This window comes from Microcebus murinus, chromosome 19 (genome assembly GCF_040939455.1).
Source record: "Microcebus murinus isolate Inina chromosome 19, M.murinus_Inina_mat1.0, whole genome shotgun sequence".
NCBI classification, from domain to species: Eukaryota; Metazoa; Chordata; class Mammalia; order Primates; family Cheirogaleidae; genus Microcebus; species Microcebus murinus.
In genome coordinates this window covers 28732488-28750317 of record NC_134122.1, presented here as the reverse complement: position 1 = coordinate 28750317, position 17830 = coordinate 28732488, and the positions used below count along the sequence as shown (strand labels likewise).

The 17830-nt window shown below is 54.3% G+C and overlaps 1 protein-coding gene across 2 annotated transcripts; it reads left to right on the top strand.

Annotated features, from left to right (window-relative positions):
- Positions 1-174: 174 nt before the first annotated feature.
- TFR2 (transferrin receptor 2) lies at positions 175-17129 on the top strand. Of its 2 annotated transcripts, none has more exons than XM_012759174.2 (19): positions 175-264; positions 1441-1501; positions 1770-2022; positions 2122-2308; positions 7953-8093; positions 8156-8267; positions 8364-8486; positions 8859-8975; positions 9059-9198; positions 9484-9647; positions 10666-10785; positions 11150-11232; positions 11314-11377; positions 11477-11544; positions 11623-11699; positions 11778-11862; positions 11947-12174; positions 12555-12695; positions 16387-17129. In XM_012759174.2, the coding sequence occupies exons 2-19, from the start codon at positions 1469-1471 to the stop codon at positions 16669-16671; spliced, it is 2421 nt and encodes an 806-aa protein (XP_012614628.2). In that variant the 5' UTR covers positions 175-264; positions 1441-1468; the 3' UTR covers positions 16672-17129. The 2 variants fall into 2 exon arrangements, with proteins under 2 accessions (XP_012614628.2, XP_012614627.2); XM_012759173.2 differs by lacking the exon at positions 175-264 and adding an exon at positions 332-380.
- The last annotated feature ends 701 nt before the right edge of the window (positions 17130-17830 follow it).

Below are 17830 nucleotides of genomic sequence, written 5' to 3'. Positions count from 1 at the left end.
CAGCCCCAGGAGCCACGGACTCTTCAGGTTCCGGAGGGGCCGCGACCCACGGGGGACCACGCAGTGAGGACCCGACGGAGAGCCGAGCCGGGGCGGCAAGGGCTGCGGGAGGGAGGTTCACGCGCTGGGCTTGAGCGCCTCGGTTGGGCGGGGCCGAACCAGATGCGGGCGGAGCTTGGAGAGGCGTGGTGTGGGTGGGCGGGGCCTGAGCCCCAGCCTGCCGTCTCAAAGAAGTGTCTGAGCTCCCTAGGACCTGCAGCTCAGGTGAGCCCGGGCTGCGCTGCGCCTTCCTCCCTGGGGCTCTTGGCGGTGACAGGCATGGGGCAGGGACTGGGGCACTTAGTGTGCCCTGGCATCTCGGACCTTCTCTCTGGTCTTGGGTAGGAGCTGAGGTTATCCAGGGGAGACCCTGAGGAATCCCCATCTTACCACCTAAGGGGGATTGGAGGAACCTCTGAGTCCTCCTATTCATAATTAGTCCTGGGGTTCTAGGTGGGGCTTGGGGTTCTGTGCCCCTTGCCTGAAATTGTAGGCACAACTTAGCGGTTTGCGCCTGTGATGTGTTTCCGGGGTGAGGTTACCTGGGTTTTCATTAGACCTTCAGAGGGTCCCAGCCCCCGCAGAGGTAGAAACCCATGTGATCCAAGTCCTTTGGTGACCAAAGAAGTGCTGGTGTTCAGGGAGAACCCATGCCTTGACCAGGACTCTTTCCACCTCCCCCACTCTGATCCTGACCCACAGATCCCTGACCCCAGGACCCTCATCCTAGACACTCACTGGTCCTGCCTGGCCATGTGCTTCCACCCATGCTTGTTTCTCCCCAGCAGCCAGTGAGGGTCTGCGACCTGCCTTTCTGCCTGATTCCAGAGACAGACATCCACATGGCCAGACCAAACCCCCAAGTCACACCACTGTGGCGCCTCCAGCTTAGGATCCCACTGTGGCAGGCGCCAGGGGAGGGAGGACAGCCAATGTGTTACAGGGGCTGGGTACTGGGACCTGCAGCCAGACAAGGAGGGGGCAGATGTCCATGGTGAACCCCCAAGTGTGGGGGGCTTAGGAAAGGTCTCCAAGGACACGGGGAGGAGTAGAAGCAGGAGAGGGGAAGGGGCATCCATATCTCCACCCTCCCCCACCAATGGGCCCCCTCCCCCACCCCTGACGGGAACTAGAGGCCAAAGTCTGCCCCAAAGTAAAAAAATTGATTGTTTTGCAGGGAAGGGGCAGGAGTGGGCTGTGGAGGGATTGGCAGGGGAGGACACAGCCCCTTGTGCTCTGGCCTGGGTTACAGGGCCACGTCTGGAAGGCTGGACTGAGGCCAGGCCTGTGCCCCCACCCTTAGTGGGGGAGCAGCTTGGGCTCAGGCTGCCTGCCAGGACTGATAAGGGGCCCTCCTGGGGTTCCCACAAACGGTTTATCGCTGGGGGGTGGGGGGGACAGCCCGCAGGGTTCAGGAAGGGGCACGACCATGGATCGGCTTTGGGGTCTACTCCAGAGAGCGGTAAGACCCATGGGGTTGGGGGAACACCTCAGGTCTTCTCTCCAGGTCCCTCAGCCCCCTTCCAAGCCCCTCAGGCTGGCCCCTCCTGGCCAGTGTCCTGGCCTCCCCTCTCCTTGCTTCTGTCCCTCCCTTCTAGCTGCCTCTCAGCCCCTCCCCACCCCACCCTGTGCTCATGTGGCACCCCAAAGTCACTGCCCCATTATTGCCAGATTCCTCCCCATCCTCCAGGCCCCTTCCCCCAATCTCATGCCCATTGTGCCCTCTATAGCAACAGCTGTCCCCAGGACCCTCTCAGAACATCTACAAGCGAGTGGAGGGCCCCCAGCAGGGGCGCCTGGAGGAGGAAGAGGAAGACGGAGAGGACGGGGCTGAGCCACTGGCCCACTTCTGCCCCATGGAGCTGAGGGGCCCTGAGCCCCTGGGCTCTAGACCAGGGCGGCCAAACCTCATACCCTGGGCAGCAGCAGGACGAAGGGCTGCCCCATACCTGGTCCTGACAGCCCTACTAATCTTCACTGGGGGTGAGTCTCCCGGTGCCCTGCAGTGAAGGGCTTGGGCTGTGGGAGATTTCTGGGGTCCAGAGGAGGGCACAAGGAGAACCCCATCTTGCCACCCACCAGCCTTCCTTCTGGGATATGTGGCCTTCCGAGGGTCCTGCCAGACATGCGGGGATTCCTTATTGGTGGTCAGCGAGGATGTCAACTATGAGCCAGGCCTAGGCTCCCAACAAGGCACGTTGTACTGGAGCGACCTCCAGGCCATGTTCCTGCGGCTCCTGGGGGAGGGGTGCCTGGAGGACGCCATCAGGTAGGGATCAGCCTGCGCCCTCCCAGCCCCAAGTGCCCACCCCTCATCTGCTCAGACTGGGCCTGCCTCCCTCCTTGCCCAGGATGCTGGCGTCTGGGTCCCCCTCTTGAGTAGTTTCACTTGTCTTCCTATCTTCCCTGTTCAGGGGTCCTGGGAAGGACGGCAGGCATCTGGGACTGAGATTCCAGGGGGCTCAGGCTCGGGGGGGGGGTGGCATATTTGGGAGATGAGGGAACTAAGAACAGAGGGGTCCGGCAGCCAACATGACGCAGGACAGATCCATAAAAGTCTTGAATGCTGTACTCTGGACTTAGACTTGTGGCAGCAGGGAGCTTGGGGAGCTCTGGGAAGGAGCGTTCTTGTAGAAACAGGCAAGCACATGCATTTGTGGGCACAGTGCCTCATCTACATCACAGGGGATGCCAGACACACACTGGCCTGTGTCCTTCATCCTGCTGCGGTCACCTTCCCCTACTGGAGACAAGCTGCCCAGACAGGTCCAGAAGATAGGTCCACCCATAGCCCTCTTTCAGGCCAGCAGTCGTTTTTCAGTGTTTCTTGGGTTTTCTAAGTAATCAGCTAAGTTGTAGAATAGTAGGTGATGCACATTCTCTTTTCCAGTGCTTGTACCTTTTGTTTTTTTTTTTTTCATTTCTTTCTGCATTTGAGAGGACACAAATTTAGGTAATAGTGACAGTAGATATCCTTGCTTATTTCCTGACTTTAATAGGAATGTTTTTTATAATACTTTGTCATTGAGTATGAACTTTGTTGCAGACTCCAGACAGCTTTTTAAAGGTTGAATTAAGGAAGTTTCTTTCTGTTTATTCTTAGCTCGGTGAGTTTTTGTTTGTTTGTTTAATGATCAGAAAAGGAAGAACAGATAGAGATTTTTTTTCAAATATTTTTCCAGAATGTGGTGAAATGGTCTTTAATGTTTACATAGTAATTTGTATGAATAGATCTCCTTGTCTTCATGAGCTCAAAGCTAAACTTGATATAAGTATATCATTACTCTTTTGATACACTGCTGGGGCTACCTGCTAAAAGACCTGAAATCTGTGGACTCAACGATGTTCAGGGCATTTTTATTTTCTTGAGCAGCACTTGGTCATCTGGGTACGGGCTGAGAAGATGGATGGTTTGATAAGTCTAAGAGTAGGGTGCAGCACTGTGGGTGCCATCATCAGGCAGGAAGGCAAAAGTGGACCAGTCAGGGGAGACAGCAATGAACTGAAACCTAGCTCTAGGTGGATGGGGAGAGAAGAAAAGCCAGGGAGGAAGTGGTAGACTTGGAGATTGGGCCAGGTGCAGTGGTGCTTGCCCGTAGTCCCAGCTACTTGCCAGGCAGAGGCAGGAGGATCACTTGAGCCCAGGAGTTCAAGGCTGCAGTGAGCTATGATAGTGCCTGTGAACAGCCACTGCAATCCAGCCTGGACAGTATAGAGATACTGTAATTAATTTAAATTTTTTTAATTAATTAATTAATTTTTTAATTAATTAATCTCTAAAAGTAATTAATTAATTAATTAAAAAATAATAAAAGACTTGGAGATTGGACATCTGCAGTGTTCAAGGAGGTGAAGAAGAGGTACAGTGAGGGCAAGGTAGTGAGTTGGAACCGTACGAGGTCTACTCAGAGAGTGGGATTCTGGAACCTTGAAGATTTATCTGATAAACTGTGTCTTATTTATCTTGGAGTCTTCAGTACCTACAGTGCCTAGCACTTAGTAGGTGGTCAGTAAATCCTCAATAGATAAATATTCCAGGCATGGAGTTCTAGGGAAACACAAGATTCGAGGAAGTGGATGGCTGGATTGAAAGTGACATTAATGAGGTCATTTATTCATTTATCAAACAAATATTATTGAGTACCTACTAAGTGGCAGGTACTAAGCTAAGCAGGTGATGGTAACAGAGCAGAGATCAAAACAGTCTGACCTTGCTCTCATGTAGCTTACAATCCACTGGAGGAAATGAATACTAAATCAATGATCACACGAATGACTACATAATTACTACTGGGATTACTGCTTTGAAAGACAAATAAAGGATGTGAAAAATGACTATAACCAGGGGACTTGATTTAGACTGGGGGTCACAGAAGACTTCCTTGAGGAACTGACAAGTGAAGCCCTGAGAGACAAGTAGTTTTCCAGGCAAAGTGATGGTGGGAAAGTATTTCAGGCCAAGAGGACAGCATGTGCAGAGGGTCTAAGTGGGAAGATAGTGGCCAACTGGAGGAAGTGAAAGACAGCCCATGTGGCTGGTGAGGTGGACACAGCGCAGGCCCTAAAGGGCCTTAATGGCTACTTTAGCTGCTTTGGATTTCATTCTAACAGGAAAGAGAGAGAAGTGAAGAGTTTCAAACAAGAGTATGGTTAGCTGACAGAGGGGATTTTTTTAAAGGTCAACTGCAAAGAACGGAGTTGGTCATACTTCTGACACCATTGTACAGTGTCCTCACTGGGCTGCAAAAGGACCTCCCTATTTAATTTTCCCTGCCTCATCTCTGAGTGCCCTCTCCCCTCCCCCATAAGCACCTCCTCTAATGTGTTTGAGGTGTTCCTTTAAATACACATATGAGCTGGGCGCAGTGGCTCACGCTTGTAATCCTAGCACTCTGGAAGGCTGAGGCAGGAGCATCACTCAAGGTCAGGAGTTCAAAACCAGCCTGAACAAGAGCAAGACGCCGTTTCTACTAAAAATAGAAAGAAATTAATTGGCCAACTAAAAATATATAGGAAACAATTAGCCGGGCATGGTGGCGCATGCCTGTAGTCCCAGCTACTCGGGAGGCTGAGGCAGGAGGATTGCTTGAGCCCAGGAGTTTGAGGTTGCTGTGAGCTAGGCTGATGCCACGGCACTCTAGCCTGGGCAGCAGAGTAAGACTCTGCCTCAAAATAAATAAATAAATACACATATGGTTTTGACATATATGTAATGTTTTACATGTATATGTAGGTTTTTAAAAAACAGTAATGTTTCTGTAACATGACATATGTTCATTATTTTTAAATTTCAGCAACATGGAAAAATAGAAAGAAGTAAAAAATATGGCTCTAAGACCCATTATTCGGCTATAGCTATCTTTAGTATGTGTGTGTGTGGTTTTTTTTTTTGTTTTTTGTTTTTGTTTTTTATTGAGACAGAGTCTCACTTTGTTGCCCAGGCTAGAGTGAGTGCCGTGGTGTCAGCCTAGCTCACAGCAACCTCAAACACCTGAGCTCAAGCAATCCTCCTGCCTCAGCCTCCCAAGTAGCTGGGACTACTGGCATGCGCCACCATGCCCGGCTAATTTTTTCTATATATATTAGTTGGCCAATTAATTTCTTTCCATTTATAGTAGAGACGGAGTCTCACTCTTGCTCAGGCTGGTTTCTAACTCCTGACCTCAGCAATCTGCCCGCCTTGGCCTCCCAGAGAACTAGGATTATAGGCGTGAGCCACTGCGCTCGGCCTAGTATGTGTATTTATTTATTATTATTATTTTTTATTTTTTTGAGACAGAGTCTCACTCTGTTGCCTGAGCTAGAGTGCCGTGGCGTCAGCCTAGTTCACAGCAACCTCAAACTCCTGCGCTCAAGCAATCCTTCTGCCTCAGCCTCCGGAGTAGCTGGGACTACAAGTATGTGCCACCATGCCGGGCTAATTTTTTCTCTATATATTTTTAGTTGGCCAATTAATTTCTTTCTATTTATAGTAGAGACGGGCTCTCACTCTTGCTCTTGCTCAGGCTGGTTTTGAACTCCTGACCTTGAGTGACCCTCCCACCTGGGCCTCCCAGAGTGCTAGGATTACAGGCGTGAGCCACCATGACCGGCCTTTTGTGTGTGTTTTTAATTTAGATAATTTTTTGAAACTTAGTGTGGTGTGTTAAAGATCTATCTACATTGTGGTGTGTACATCTAGTTGATCCTTTTGCTGCGCAGGACTTCACAGTTTGCATCACCATATTTTTTTTTTTTTTTTTTTTTTTTTGAGACAGAGTCTCGCTTTGTTGCCCAGGCTAGAGTGAGTGTCGTGGCGTCAGCCTAGCTCACAGCAACCTCAAACTCCTGGGCTCGAGCGATCCTTCTGCCTCAGCCTCCCGGGTAGCTGGGACTACAGGCATGCGCCACCATGCCCGGCTAATTTTTTTTTATATATATATATTAGTTGGCCAATTAATTTCTTTCTATTTATAGTAGAGACGGGGTCTCGCTCTTGCTCAGGCTGGTTTTGAACTCCTGACCTTGAGCAATCCGCCCGCCTCGGCCTCCCAAGAGCTAGGATTACAGGCGTGAGCCACAGCGCCCGGCCTACCATATTTTATTTCCCCACTGATCAGGTGCAATTTCAAACAAACACTTGAACTCCTGGGAGCTCGGTGAGAGTGGACAAGTGACCAACTGGTTAGATGATAACAGTGAGGAGGGAGATGGCGTGGGAGAGCCAGGTAGTCTGAGCTTCAAAGGAAGAGAATTTACCCGGAGAAGAAATGGTCAGAGGCAGGGTGCAGTGGCTCATGCTGTAATCCTAGCACTCTGAGAGGCTGAGGCAGGAGGATTGCTTGAGCTCAGGAGTTCAAGACCAGCCTGAGCAACAGCAAGACCCATCTCTATTAAAAATAGAAAAAAATTAGCCTGGTGATGCACGTCTGTAGTCCCAGCTACTCCGGAGACTGAGGCAGGAGGATCATTTGTGCCCAGGAATTTGAGGTTGCAGTGAGCCATACGGACGCCACTGCACTCTAGCCTGGATGACAGAGTGAGACTGTGTCTCAAAAAAAAAGGTAAAATAGAGCCAGGAGCTCACCTCCACTCCCAGGCCAGGGGGATGAGAACCTGAGCTGCCCTCTCTGAAGAGTCCCACAGGAGACTTGGGCTCTCCAGGGAGAGCCAGGTTTGGGCCAAGGCGAGACATAGAAGGGGTCTTCTGTAACCATGAGTGGGGAAGGGAGTTTGCTTGCCATGGAAGGGACACAGGTGGTGCTGGGTGACAGGGAGGCCATGCCAGGACAGCCCATAGAAAGAGGTGAGATGGAAGAACAGGGAAAATTCGGGTCACAACCCTCTGGTTGGATGGTGGCCATGGAAGAAGACAGGGTGAGGTCACCAATGAGACAAGTGATCCCAGGATTTTACTGGGAACCTTGGAGTAAAATGTCTCCATGCTGCCTGGGTTGGGGCTGGGGGAGATGGAGGATCTGCTGCCTCTGCCCAGTTGGCCCTTTGGAAGAAAAGTGTTTTCATGCCTGGGGCACAGCACCGCGCGCGCGCACACACACACACACACACACACACAAACACACACGGAGTGAGAGAGAGAGAGAGAGAATTCACGTGCCTGTGTGTAGGGGAAGCAGATGGATGGGTGAGTCTGGCCTGAGCCAGGAAGAACCTAAGGGATGGTGGACAGGACCCCTAGACAGGGAAGCTAAGGTTTTAAGCTGCAGGAAGTGCTGGAGACCCTTGGGGGCTGCCCTGGCGGTGATGGGAGAGACCAGTCGGCTGGGAGAGCTTTTCCCTAAACTTAGGAGCCCCTCCCCGCCCCTGGGGCGACCCCACGTCCCTGGCATCCTTCCTCCCTCCCTTCCCTCCGGGTGCCCAGAAGCCCCAGAACTTCTCCCCTCCCGGCCCCAATCCCACCTCTCCCCGCGCAGGCAAACCAGCCTCCGGGAGCGGGTGGCCGGCTCGGCCGGGATGGCGGCCCTGACTCAGGACATCCGCGCGGCGCTCTCCCGCCAGAAGCTGGACCACGTGTGGGCAGACACGCACTACGTGGGGCTGCAGTTCCCCGACCGGTGAGTGCGTGGGCGGCGGGGGGCGCGCGGCGGGGGCTGAGCTCACCACCGCCCCTCCGCAGGGCTCACCCCAACACCCTGCACTGGGTCGATGAGGCCGGGAAGGCTGGGGAGCAGCTGCCGCTGGAGGACCCCGACGCCTACTGTCCCTACAGCGCCACGGGCAACGCCACGGTGAGCGCCTCCCGCCCGCGCCCGGGATGGGAGCGGAGCGGCGCGCGTCCTTTCCCGGTCCCGGGACGCGCCTCTCACGGTCCTCCTGGTCCCCAGGGAGAGCTGGTGTACGCCCACTACGGGCGGCCCGAGGACCTGCAGCACCTGCGGGCCAGGGGCGTGGAGCTGGCGGGCCGCCTCCTGCTGGTGCGCGTGGGGGTGACCAGCTTTGCCCAGAAGGTGAGGGGCCCTGGAGCCGGCAGTGCGCGGGCTGGGGAACCGGAGGGTCGCACTGCCGATGGGAAGCGTCTGGGGGGCTGTCAGAAGGAGAAAGGGAAGAACCAACTGGGCGGTAAGAAAATGTTGCCCGTGAACAAAATCAGGAGGTTGGGGGGAAATTAGATGGGGTAGGGAACAGGAACACAGGGACAGTGGGGCCAGGTGGGACTTGAGGGCTGCCAAGGCACTGCCTAGGGTGGCACTCTGGCACAGCCTCTCTGTGGGATGGACAGAGTCGATCAAAAGCCTTGCCATTTCACTTTTCCTGACTTCTGCCCTTACAAATCATTTTCTCCTGGGAGAAGGAGTCCTATATTCACCTGCCTTCCCCAGGTGGCCAGTGCCCAGGACTTTGGGGCCCGAGGAGTGCTCATATACCCCGACCCAGAAGACTTCTCTCAAGGCCCACACAAGCCAGGGCTGTCCAGCCACCAGGCTGTGTATGGACATGTGAGTCTGGGGGAAGCCAGCAGTGCCTCCCTGGGGGCCCAAGCCCAGCCCGCACTTCACCGTGGGGACCCCTTTCCCCACAGGTGCACCTGGGAACTGGGGACCCCTACACGCCTGGCTTTCCTTCCTTCAATCAAACCCAGTTCCCTCCAGTTGAATCCTCTGGCCTCCCCAGCATCCCAGCCCAGCCCATCAGTGCAGACATTGCCTCTCGCTTGCTGAGGTGAGAGGAATGTGGGGACTAGGGGGAGGAGGAGGCAGAGGAGGGTGAACTAGAAAAAGGCAACCCTTCTGGGCAGGCACAGTCTCTTGCCAGGGCTCACTGTTCAGAGTTCTTGGGCACCGTTGAGCAGGACACAACCTACACAACTGTACAGAGCAGCCCTGGCTGTAGTGCCCCCCAGCCAGGGTTCAGAGGCAGAAATCTGGAGCCAGCGGGTGCTTTGCGTTCTTCTGTAGCCTGGGCATCTCTGCCACTTCCAACCCTTTCTGCCTTACTCTGCTCCAGGAAGCTCAAAGGCCCTGTGGCCCCCCAGGAATGGCAGGGGCGCCTCCCAGGCTCCCCTTATCGCCTGGGCCCGGGGCCAGGCCTGCAGCTAGGGGTCAACAACCACAGGGCCTCTACCCCCATCAGCAACATCTTTGGCTGCATCGAGGGCCTCTCAGAGCCAGGTATGCTTGCTGCCCAGTGTCACCCCAGCTTACGTGAGGAGAGCCTCTGCTCACAAACTGTGGCCAGAGAAGGGGCAGGAGTGGAGCCCAGAGGAGGGAGGCTGGCAAGTTGAGGCTGAGAGGGGACCGACAGAGTGATGGTGAGACCTCCCGTTCTGGCCTGTCCAGGGCTGGAATGTGCGGTGTCGCACAGTGTGAGTTCTCAGCTGGAGAGCAGGGCATGAAAGCACTCTGGGAACAGTGTGGTCCCAGTAAGCCCTTAGATCAGCACCAAGGGACAGTGCAGGGAGGCCTGTGGTGGGGCTCAGGTGAGGATACTGGTGGTGAGAGTAGCAGATGGGAGAAGGGCTAGAGAGAGATTTAAAGGGGAAAACCTGGCCAGGCGCGGTGGCTCACACCTGTAATCCTAGCACTCTGGGAGGCTGAAGCGGGAGGATTGCTCGAGGTTAGGAGTTTGAAACCAGCCTGAGCAAGAGTGAGACTTCCCCCCCCCCATCTCTATTATAAATAGAAACAAATTAATTGGCTAACTAATATATATAGAAAAAATTAGCCGGGCATGGTGGCGCATACCTGTAGTGCCGGCTACTCGGGAGTCTGAGGCAGAAGGATCGCTTGAGCCCAGGAGTTTGAGGTTGCTGTGAGCTAGGCTGATGCCACGGCACTCACTCTAGCCAGGGCAACAAAGCGAGTCTCTGTCTCAAAAATAAATAAATAAAGGGGAAGACCTGGTGACCGGTGGGGACATGACCAACCAAAGAGGGAATGAAGTCCAGAATGACCCCAGGCACCCTGCTGAAGGAGCAGGTCATCCTGGGAGGGACAAGGGGAGAGGGGCACTCTTTCTAGGGACAGCAGGGGTTGCAGGGCTGGACTGCTGAGATGTGAGGGGCTGGGGCAGGGAGGCTCAGCCTGAGAGGTGGGGGTGGGGCCTGGGAACAGTCACCCTCCCAGGGTGCAGGGGAAGACTGTTGATGCTGCCAGTGTAAAAGGTGGGCCCCAAACATCCCTTCCGCAGATCACTACGTTGTCATTGGGGCCCAGAGGGATGCGTGGGGCCCAGGGGCGGCCAAGTCTGCCGTGGGGACTGCCATACTGCTGGAGCTGGTGCGGACCTTTTCCTCCATGGTGAGCAACGGTAAGGTCATGGCCTGTGCCGGGCAGAGCTGGGGCTGTGGCCCGAGCCAGGACTGGGCAGACAGGCAGTCACTTGGACCTGGACTCCAAACCTGGCTCCTCAACATCCTAGCTATGGGGCCCCGGGCAAGTCACTGCACCTCTATTTCCTCATCTAAAACTGAAAGTAATAATAGTCCACGGCTCTGAGCGGAGATTAAGCAGGAGAGTCTGCATGCAAAGCCATCTCCATCAATGTTACAGTCGAGTCAGGGCAGACCCAGGGTGAGACAGGTGGGGATGAGGTTTGATGGAAGGAGTGACCACAGGGGGACCAGGACAGGGGACAAAGAGGGAGCCCACACTCCCTCCCCTTCTGCCCCCAGGCTTCCGGCCCCGCAGGAGTCTTCTCTTCATCAGCTGGGATGGAGGCGACTTTGGGAGCGTGGGCTCCACGGAGTGGCTGGAGGTGATGTGGGGTCCTGGGCAGGTGGTTGGGCAGCGGGGAGATGTGGGGGGTCCATTCTCCACATGCTTCACCCACCCACAGGGCTACCTCAGCGTGCTGCACCTCAAAGCTGTGGCCTATGTGAGCCTGGACAACGCAGTGCTGGGTGAGCCAGGGCAGTGGCCACCCTCTGGACCCCTCAGGCTCCATCCTCAGCCCTGAGGCTAAGCCCTGAGCCTGGCATTCCCCCTTCCCCTCTCTCCAGGGGATGACAAGTTCCAGGCCAAGACCAGCCCCCTTCTGATCAGCCTCATTGAGAACATCCTGAAGCAGGCAAGAGCCCCACCAGGAACAGGGGATGGGGGGCAGCTGGTGGGGGCGGGGCCTGACCCTTCGCCCACCTGCCCCCAGGTGGACTCTCCTAACCACAGTGGGCAGACAATCTATGAGCAGGTGGTGTCCACCAATCCCAGCTGGGATGCTGAGGTGTAAGTTTGGGCCATGGGGGACCTGGGTGGGTGTGGGGAGCCTGAGCCCACAGAGCCCTCCCACCCACCTATCCCCAGGATCCGGCCCCTGGCCATGGACAGCAGTGCCTACTCCTTCACGGCCTTTGTGGGGGTCCCTGCTGTTGAGTTCTCCTTCATGGAGGTGAGTCTTCCTCACCCTGCTGCAGAAAGAGTGCCAGTCCCCCAGCCTGCCTGCCGCTGCCCCAGCCCCACGCTGTCCCTGCAGGATGACCAGGAGTACCCGTTCCTGCACACAAGGGAAGACACTTATGAGAACCTGCACAAGATGCTGCGAGGCCGCCTGCCCGCCGTGGCCCAGGCTGTGGCCCAGCTCGCTGGGCAACTCCTCATCCGGCTCAGCCACGATCACTTGCTGCCCCTCGACTTCGGCCGCTACGGGGACGTGGTCCTCAGGCACATCGGCAGCCTCAACGAGTACTCTGGGGACCTCAAGGTCCAAGAGGCCAGCCCAGCTCTCAACCCTGGGGGTGGGGGTGGGGGCGCTATATGCCCTTAGAGTACGGCCCAGACCAGGGCGTCCGGCCCCTCCACCCTGCAATCCATGAGGTCTAGGTCTCCTCTGGCAACCTGGCCCTGTTCCTCCTGCCTCCAGTCTTCTAAGCCTTTGGGACGCAGCTGGTACCCTCCCCAGCCCCCGGGATGTGGCTTCCCCAACTGCACAGGTGCAGGGGCTTCGCCCCCTTCGTCCTGCCCCCAGCACTCCGGACCCCTTGCCAGGCCCAGAGTCCCAGCCCTGTCCCCCAGCTCCTTGACCCATCCTAGGCCAGGGTCCGGGCCCCCGCCGCCGGCCCCAGCCTGCACCTCCACCCTCAGGCCCGCGGGCTGACTCTGCAGTGGGTGTACTCAGCGCGTGGGGACTTCTTCCGGGCGGCGGAGAAGCTGCGGCAGGAAATCTACAGCTCAGAACCCGGAGATGAGCGGCTGATGCGCATGTACAACGTGCGCATCATGCGGGTGAGGCCCCGCCCCAGCCCGGGCGCCGCCCGCTGGTGCTTGGTTTCCTCCCTCAGCCTTGCTTCCGCTGACCAGGCCTGTCCTCAGGGCGCTGCCAGTCCTGAACACCCAATGCTCACAGCCATCCTTGAGGCAGGCCTTGCAAAGTGATGAAGTGGACAGGGAGGGGGGAGGCCCTTGGCCGCTCGCTGTTGCCTGGCCAACGCCTGGCAGAACTGGGACGGAGCCCCCGACTCCTGTCCTGCAGCTCCCACTGCCTCCCCCACACCTCTAGAGAGAAAAAGCATGTCCCCAGTGGGCCACAGTACAAGAGGCATAAGATTACTGCCTGGGAGATCGAAAAAGCTAAAGAAATTCAGTATGGAGAGCTCTTCCTTCTGGTAATGAAATGGGTGAAATCCAGAAAGGCTGCCTGGAGGAGGTGTGTGAAAGTTAAACAAGATCTTATTCCCTCAACAATCCCTCCTGCTTAGCTTTGAATACTTTGCAGCCTACCCCTACCTCCAGTTCTAACTCCTCCTCTTCCTCTTCCTTACCCCAAGAACTCAACCCCTCAATGCTTTGACCTCTGGAAATGTGTGGGTAGGGACAATGGGCATAGGAAAAAGTCTATAGGGCAAAATTATAAGCAGGACAGTCCTCTGTGAGTGTGGGGTGAGCAGGGAACCCACAGTATACATACTGTGCCTCGTGAGAACTTGCACTCATGGGTTTTCAGAGAGAACATGTCTGCCCTTGGAGGTTTGTGCTCTTTCTCCTCCGTGCTATTTCCTGCTTGGAACCCTGCCTGTCTCCCTTGGCATCACATACTCCTCTTTCTATTTACAAACCTGTCCCTCTTGCTCTTCCTCAATCCTTTCTCCTGGTCTCTCTCATTCTCCTCTCTTCCTCGATCTCCTCCTCTCCTTACCTCTCCTTCTCCTTACATTCTCCCCCTCCCTTTGTCCCCTCCACTGAGACACATGTGACCCTGGGGTAAGACAAGAGACTGGGCATGGTTCATCCCCATTCACAGATCTTGGTCTGTTGTGTCAGAATACAAACAGACACCCTTCTCCCAAAGTCACCCTTGCCTTAGGATAAAGGGCACCTGTGTGTAAGACGCATGTCTCAGGCTCAGGGCCAGAGAGGAAAGGACTCAGGACTTCAGAGCCTGCAACACAGGGCTGGCCCAAAGCCAGCGAACTCTGCAGCTCTAGACCAGGGGTTGGTAAGCTAGTGCCAGCGGGCCAAATTCTGCTTGTTTTTGTAAATAAAGTTTTATTGCAACACAGCCAAGTTTATTGGTTTTCGTATTATCTATGGCTGCTTTTGTGCTACAGCAGCAATGTTGAGTAGTTGCAATAGAAGTATGGCCAGTAGAGACTAAAATGTTTAGTATCTGGCTTTTTGCAGAAAAAGTTTGCTGACCTCTGTTTTAGAGTGTGACATGGATCTTGAAGAACAGGCAGAACTTGGGCTGGTGCAAAGAAAAGAGGACATTTCAGGGTGGAGAGACCCAGAATAAGGGTGTGGCAGTTGTATAGGCCTCGTTTTACTTGAAAGCAGGGCGTGGACCAGCAGAGCCAGAACAGAGGCCCCGTGGATAGGCAGAGGAGAGGAGAGCCCCAAATTGCGGGTTAGGCATCAACCGTGGAGAGCCTTGAACACAAGGATAAGGATGGATTTTAGGGTCTTGGCATCTAGGAAATTAGGGATGTTTTTGAGCAGGAAGTTGATGTGGGAGGACTTTGGCCAGCGAGGAAATGGCCTAAAGAAGGAATGAAGTTAATGAAGGCTGAGTTCTGGGTGCAGGTGGCAGGCGGCAGCAAATGCCTGTAGGTGGGGACAGGATGGATGGGAGGCATTTGGAAGGAAAAGTGGACAGACTGGGTGTTGAGGGAAGAGTAGGAGAATAATAATTGCAGCTGCCAAGTATAGAGGGCTACCATGTGCTGGGGGCTTTACTTCACTTTCTCCCACAGGGCTCCCCCAGTCCCTGTGGGGTTGCTAGAACTGTATGCACAACTGGCTCAGAGAGGCTAAGTAACTTACCCAAGATCACATAGTAAGTGGGGGAGCCGAAATTAGAGACCTGGCAGTCTACCCCAAATCATTTGCTCACCCCACTCTCACTTCTCCTCCATATTGAGCGCCTGACACCTGGGGAAGACCATGGTGCTCATGAATGTGGGTTCAAGGCAGTTTTGCAAGAGGCTGGTGCCGACATGTGTGTGAGGCTGTGTCCAAGTGCCCTCCAACCCAGTGGGGACGTCCCAAAGGCTGGAGGGCAGGATCCCAGTGGACAATTGGGTGAGGAGACTTGGCAGCTGTCTCCACAGAGGTCCTGGTTGAAGCCAGGGGCATGAATGAGCTCTGTGAGTGAACGATGATGGAAGCTTTAAAAAGATGTGAACGTCTGAGACCACCCCTAGAGGTTTTGATTTTGCTAGGGTTGCGTGCAGACAATGGTACTTTTAACCCTTTGCACTCAGATGTCGAGTGTGACTCGACACGACACGGTTAGCAAAAATTATAGAGATTAAAATTACTCTTTGAATGTATCAATAATTTGGAATATAAAAATATCCAAATAAATAAGTTTGTATGAAAAGAAACTCCAGTTTTTTATTCTACTGCCGTGCTTTGTAAAATCTGGGGTATTTAAAAAATTAAATCCCGAGTAGAATAAAGGAATCGAGAAAAAAGCAAGCGAGTGCAAAGGGTTAAAATCTCCCCTAAGTGATTCTTTTTTTTTTTTGAGACAGAGTCTCACTCTGTTGCCCAGAGATAGAGTGAGATAGAGTGTTGTGGGATCAGCCTAGCTCACAGCAACCTCAAACTCCTGGCCTCAAGGGACCCTCCTGCCTCAGCCTCCCAAGTAGCTAGGACTACAGGCATGTGCCACCATGCCCGGCTAATTTTTTCTCCATATATATATTTTTAGTTGGCCAATTAATTTCTTTCTATTTTTAGTAGAGACAGGGTCTCACTCTTGCTCAGGTTGGTTTCGAACTCCTGACCTTGAGCGATCCTCTTGCCTCGGCCTCTGAGAATGCTAGGATTACAGGCGTGAGCCACCATGCCTGGCCCTAAGTGATTCTAATATGCAGTCAGGGTGGGAACCACCGGACCTAGGTACAGAGAGGAAGGTGGGACCTTGATACCTGCCCTCAGGTGGGAGTGGAAGGAACCAGAGAGGCTGGCAGAGGATAGGAGGAGACTAGGACTGGGCTGTCCTCTTGGCCTTTGACTCTGGACTATAGACAGTGGCAGAGGTGGCAGAATAACTCTGGTGTAGGAAGGTGGAGAATTAAGAAGTGGAACAGGTGGACGATAGATTGTTCTTTGAAACTTTGGGCAGGGAAGTGATTGGAGAGGAAGAAAGTCTGGAGAGACCTAGATGCAGGCTTCAGGGCTCGAGAGAGAGGAGAGAGAAAAGAGAGGAGAGAGAGAGAAAGAGAGAGAGAGACATTAGAACCCAGAACACAGCTTGAGGACGCATCCTACCTAGCTACTGGTCACGTCACAGTATAGCTATTCCTGATAGGACAGCCAAGTAGGCGGGACTTACGGAACCGCTCAACCGTGTTTATAGAGCAAGTACTAAGTTCCAGCTCGGTTAGGAACAGCTGGCAGGCGGCAGGGATGACTCTGGCCTTTGCTCCCAGGGCAGAGCCCCTGCCCCAACCTGATCCTCTTCTCGGCGCAGGTGGAGTTCTACTTCCTGTCCCAGTACGTGTCGCCGGCCGACTCCCCATTCCGCCACATCTTCCTGGGTCGTGGAGACCACACGCTGGGCGCCCTGCTTGACCACCTGCGGCTGCTGCGCACCAATGGTACTGGGGCTCCTGGGGCCACCTCTTCCGGTGTGGTACCCGGCCTGGGCTTCCAGGAGAGCCGCTTCCGGCGCCAGCTAGCGCTGCTCACCTGGACACTGCAGGGGGCCGCCAACGCGCTTAGCGGGGACGTCTGGAACATCGATAACAGCTTCTGAGGCCTGGCCACCCTCCCCTGCACCTCCTGCTGGGAGGTCCTCTGCTCCCCGCTTGAGCGACTCAGGGTGAGGGAGGTGGCCCAGTGGCTTGTCATTGCTGACTGATTTCTCATTAGTCCTTCCCGTCTGTCTCTCCTCCGGGCCAGACCCCAGCGCAAACACCCACACATCCCTGGCCCTGCAATGTAGGTGAGCAGTCCTTCCATCAGTGACGGTCAGTCTGTCGGTTAACCAGAGAGCAGCATCCCTTCAGTGAATCACAGCCCCTCCCCCTTTCAGGAACAGGGTCCTTCATAGCTACAGACCATTCTGAGAGATTTGCTAGGCCCTGGGACCTTGCCAGCTTTCCTACAGATTGTTGACCATAGCCTTATGGCCAAAGCAGGTGGTCTGCCGTGGGAAGGGTGTGGGGTTTGGATGTCAATAAACCACCTGGTGACATTGGTTGTTCATAAGCACCTTCATGCTTCCTCCTCACTCCATCATCCTTCCCTTGAGTCCTGCGGAAGGGGTGGACAGAAGGGACCAGAGAGGATGCAGGTGAGAATGCTGTCTCCATGGGGAAACTGAGCTGGTCCTGTCACCTAAGGAAAGTGTGTAAGGAAATACTGAATGCCTTGTTCTCTAAAGACCACCATGAGGTGGGGGCCTGGCTCTGTACCTTCTCCTGGGACCCAAGATGGCTACACAAGGCTACACAGTTTGCAAGTCCTGGTGCAAAAAGAAAATGCAGGGCCCCTTTGTTCAAAAAGTAGGAACAATCCTAGCACTCTGGGAGGCTGAGGCGAGTGGATCGCTCAAAGTCAGGAGTTTGAAACCAGCCTGAGCAAGAGCAAGACCCCTGTCTCTACTAAAAAATAGAAAGAAATTAATTGGCCAACTAAAAATATATAGAAAAAATTAGCCAGGCATGGTGGCACATGTCTGTAGTCCCAGCTACTTGGAAAGCTGAGGCAGAAGGATCGCTTGAGCCCAGGAGTTTGAGGTTGCTGTAAGCTGAGCTGATGCCACGGCACTCTAGCCCAGGCAACAGAGTGAGACTGTCTCAAAAAAAAAAAAAGAAAAAAAAGCAGGAACAATGTTTTTTCTTTTTTCCATGGTCTCTCAACCTGTCATGGTGTTCTTTTGCTTGCTATTTAATGTCCCACTCTCTCAGGCA

What these genes read in the sequence shown, in the direction of transcription:
- TFR2 (XM_012759174.2), top strand. Translation starts at nt 1,469, where the DNA reads ATGGATCGGCTTTGGGGTCTACTCCAGAGAGCG. An exon ending in GGGCTGCAGTTCCCCGACCG is followed by an intron (nt 8,094 to 8,155) that starts GTGAGTGCGTGG and finishes GCCCCTCCGCAG; the next exon opens with GGCTCACCCCAACACCCTGC. An exon ending in TTGAGAACATCCTGAAGCAG is followed by an intron (nt 11,545 to 11,622) that starts GCAAGAGCCCCA and finishes ACCTGCCCCCAG; the next exon opens with GTGGACTCTCCTAACCACAG.